The sequence below is a fragment of the Triticum aestivum genome, chromosome 4A (assembly GCF_018294505.1).
Source record: "Triticum aestivum cultivar Chinese Spring chromosome 4A, IWGSC CS RefSeq v2.1, whole genome shotgun sequence".
NCBI lineage: Eukaryota > Viridiplantae > Streptophyta > Magnoliopsida > Poales > Poaceae > Triticum > Triticum aestivum.
In genome coordinates, this window is record NC_057803.1 from 17,174,550 (window position 1) to 17,178,544 (window position 3,995).

Sequence of the window (3,995 nt, forward strand, 5' to 3'; positions counted from 1 at the left end):
AAATCGCTGAGGAGGCTTGTAGGAACATCCTTCTCTCATCTCCTGATAAGTCTTTGTAGAGATTTCACTAGGTGGACTACATACGGAGCAAAATGAATGAATCTACACTTAAAATGCATCTATTTACATCTGTATGTGGTTTATAGTGAAAGCTCTACAAAGACTTATATTTACAAACAGAGGGAGTAGTTAGGTCATAATTATTATTTTTCTCGCCAAGGTGGCATTTTAGCGGATGGCGACGCTTCATCTTCAAGATAGTCTTTCAGGCTTTAATCCGAGTTCGTCCATTAGAACGGAGTCGGCGGATGGTTGTCATCGACAAAATCAAAACCAGCTCCGACAAAGAAGTTGGTTGTCAGTGACAAAATCAAAGCCAGCTCCAACAAAGAAGCAGAGATGATGGCTGTGGTCGTCCGATGGTGCAAGGTTGAACCTATATAATAAATCCACATACTTTTCCAAAAACAAAACAGTACACAAGGCTTTTTCATGCAGCTACAACACAACTCAACTCTCATCAACATAACCTTCCATTAGTTCAAGGTATCATCAGCAAGATTCCAGTACACAAGCAAATCGCCAACGTTCAGAAATGCGGCGTCATATAACTGGTCATTCATTCATTCGTGCACCAGAAGTCAGTACAGACATCTAGAATCCAACAATATGAAATGGTACTACCACGATGATCCACCAATTTCCAAATTGGTTCACAGCAAACCAAAATAAACCTTACATAATATTAGTGGTAATAACCGCAGTGAAGACGGAGGGAAACTAAGGAAGAAAGATTAGTGATGGCTATAATAGTACTTCGGTAGGTAGGTATCACCATAGCTCATCCAGGACAGGTTAGTGCCCGGACGAGGTCATCGGTGTTAGTGGAGAATAGTTGCAGGAGTTGTTGATGGGCACGTGCAGACGAATGCCTCCTCTTACAAGGAGTCGCTGCGCTGGGTCTTGGCCTGAGGAGACTCAGGTTAGGTTTGCCAAGCCCCAAAGAAGAGCAGTATGCACAACTGCCGGGCTTGTGGCGGCAAGACATTGATCCATGAGCTTGAGTTGCCCTTCCCTAACATCATCAGCAGCCTTGGCTCCATTCCCCATTGCTCTACACTGCAAAAGAGCAGATGTCTTAATGAAGTGATGTTGGTAAAAGGCTGCAGCAAGCAATTTTTGTACAAAAACATAACCGGCAATAACATTTGCAATAGGCAGCTCCAGGAATAATGTGGATAAACAAGTAAGCTTAAGCAGGTACTCCCTCCGTTCCGAATTACTTGTCATAGGTATGGATGTATCTAGATGTATTTTAGTTCTAGATACATCCATTTCTGCGACGAGTAATTTGGGACGGAGGGAGTACATAATAATTCACAAAAGTAATTATGCTGGACTTGATGCCGCTTTTGCTGAAAGTCAAAGTACTCATGTTTTTATTTGTTCTACTGAAAGGCATCATGTTAGCTTGGACTGTGGTACAAGGGCAGCGAGAAGACAAGGTTTTTACCAAGCTTACCGAAGAAACATGCTGTTCGAAAATATTACGTACAAACCATCAGTGTAACAACTATCGATTTCAAATTTAGGCAATGTCCAGGAGAAAAGCACGGCCTGAGAACTTTACTGGTTAAGTTCGGCTTGATCATTTGACCACTAGGCTTGAAGGGTCCAATTCCATTACAACCAATACATAACAACTTCAACAATACAATAACGGCAATTATTATAATTTTCACATGCCACAACCAGTCCTTCATGAATTCTGGAATATATTTTTACCACATTTCTTACTCTAATTTGAAATAGCCAAGTGAACTGATGCATGTAGAATGACTCGATTGGGTGCAAGATTGATGTTCCAATGGTTGCTTTACTCTTCTTGTCATAAAATTTTGACATGTATGCTGCTTGTATTTATGACTACAAAAGTAAAAGTAACTAGTAAACCAATAGCCCCATCGTCTTTTTTTCTCTTCAAGTTGCAAATTATCAAGTGTCATTATCTGCTTTTATAGTCGTTACCATTAACAAAGGCCATTCGCAGTTGCATCTTCAATCACATCCCAAGCTATTGCTCACTCAAATTGTGAGACTGCATAGAACTATCAAAGGCAAGCATACCAAAGGCCATATGATGGCATCTTATCTCATATAGGACAACAGGCAATATTTGGCATTCATGGTAGCATGTACAACCCCACCACCAAGAAACAATGTGCAAAACACCTTGTTATATACTCCCTAGATACATCCGTATCTAGACACATCAAAGACAAGAATTTTGGGATGGAGGTAATAGTTAACTACACATGTCAGATGTGAAGCTGAGGTGAGATGATGCTGTAATGTGAAGTGCTCCAGGTTCTTTAGATTCATATACAGCACAGGGAAGTTCAGAGTAGGCTCGTGGAACCAGCAATAGATTTATGCATCAGTACTTTTGTAATCAGATGTACATCCTACAGTATTCCAACAAAGCAGAGAAAGGTCACCACTGGAGAATGTGCGTCCTGCTCCCAAGACATTACTCGCTAAACTGCCAGGATTTTACATCCACATTTTCCATGCTTGGTTTTACCGGATTAACTAGTCACTTTCCAGCTTTGTTCCGCAGGACGAACATACCCAGACCACACTGAATATGTGCAAGCTGAACTAAAGAAAATCAATTGCTAACTGTACCAATCAACTAGTACAGCAACTGGCATTTGACTTTGTGATCCGCAGCTAGATAGATCACGGATCACCACAAAGTACTAGATGCACTCATACAGCAACACTGCAAGGATCCTACAAGTCTACAACGAGAAGCATGTGCACAACAGAGTACTAGTCGCAGCAACTCCTTCAGGAGTCGCTGCAGAGACAAGGATGTCCACCAATGCACCTACAAACGATCTCGAGCAGCTTACTACCGCTAAAGCATCGTCGGGGCACCAACATTCTCCCAGAGTGATGCGGCGGCGCTCCCCTTCTCAGGAACGGAACCATCGAGGACACAAACAAAAATCCCCAGCGCCACCGCACATTCCGCTAGAGAGATCATCGCAAGCTACGCCCCCCGAAACAACCCACCAATAAGCGCACGGGCACGGAAGAAGAAAAGGCAGTGTCGCACAGCGGCGCGAGAGGGCGTTCCTGTACCTCGGAACCGGCCGCATCCGGCGAGCGCGAGCCGGCCGGAGCCCTCCGCGGCGAGGAGGCCCCGGCGCCGGCCCGATCGGGGGCCCCTGGCCGGCGACGGCGAGGGGCGAGGCGGGGAGAGCGCGATGGAAACCCTAGCCCCCCACGCGGAATGGGGGAAGAGCCGCTGCTGGTGCGACGATGGATGGCAATAGTCTCGGCCTCTCGGGGGTGGTTGTATTGAAAGGTTCTGAGATGGCAAGGACGGACGGACGGGCGACACCCTGGGCCGCAGTACCACGCCACTCCGCTTCCGGATTTCCCGCGCGAGCGCGGCGCCGTGATTTTACGCTCCTGCCCCCTCGACGTGACGACGGGACGTCGGACGCCCCACCGCACTGCGCCAGCGCGTGGGCGAGGGCAGCGGGGTAATTTCCAGGCGCCGCCTGGCCTCGCCGGCGACAGAGGCCGCACGCACGCCTCGGTTTTACTCGCTCGCTTGTCGCGGAAACCGGAGCGGGATGGTGGGGGAGTGAATTCCAGCTGGGATGGTGGCGCGGAGAAGCAACGCGGGTCAGCTTGACGTGGGAGAGGAGGAGGGTGGCAGGGCAGAGCATTCATCAGTTTTCGTTCCCAAATGGTTCGGCGCGCATCATTGATGGTTGATGTGAGCGCGAGCGCCAGGCCCAGTAATGATGCCCTGCCCCTCTCTCCTCTCCTTCCCTGCTGCAAATGCAGTGCATCGTATCATCTCCACTGGAGTCGATCGCTGCCTACGGAGCAGACATTGTTTTTACTTGAAATGATAAAATCTGAGCATGGTAATCGAACGCATTTTTATGATATCTTATGTTGTGGGATGGACG

The 3,995-nt window shown here is 47.2% G+C and overlaps 1 protein-coding gene across 1 annotated transcript; it reads right to left on the reverse strand.

The window, feature by feature from the left end:
* Nucleotides 1-603: 603 nt before the first annotated feature.
* On the reverse strand, nt 604-3,765 carry LOC123084836 (translation initiation factor IF-2-like). Its single transcript, XM_044506347.1, has 2 exons — nt 3,151-3,765; nt 604-1,119 (listed from the first exon to the last, which is right to left on the reverse strand). The coding sequence occupies exons 1-2, from the start codon at nt 3,748-3,750 to the stop codon at nt 979-981; spliced, it is 741 nt and encodes a 246-aa protein (XP_044362282.1). The 5' UTR covers nt 3,751-3,765; the 3' UTR covers nt 604-978.
* Between the last annotated feature and the right edge of the window lie 230 nt (nt 3,766-3,995).

What these genes read in the sequence shown, in the direction of transcription:
- LOC123084836 (XM_044506347.1), bottom strand. Translation starts at nt 3,750, where the DNA reads ATGAATGCTCTGCCCTGCCACCCTCCTCCTCTCCCACGTCAAGCTGAC. An exon ending in CGGATGCGGCCGGTTCCGAG is followed by an intron (nt 1,120 to 3,150) that starts GTACAGGAACGC and finishes GCTCTTTTGCAG; the next exon opens with TGTAGAGCAATGGGGAATGG.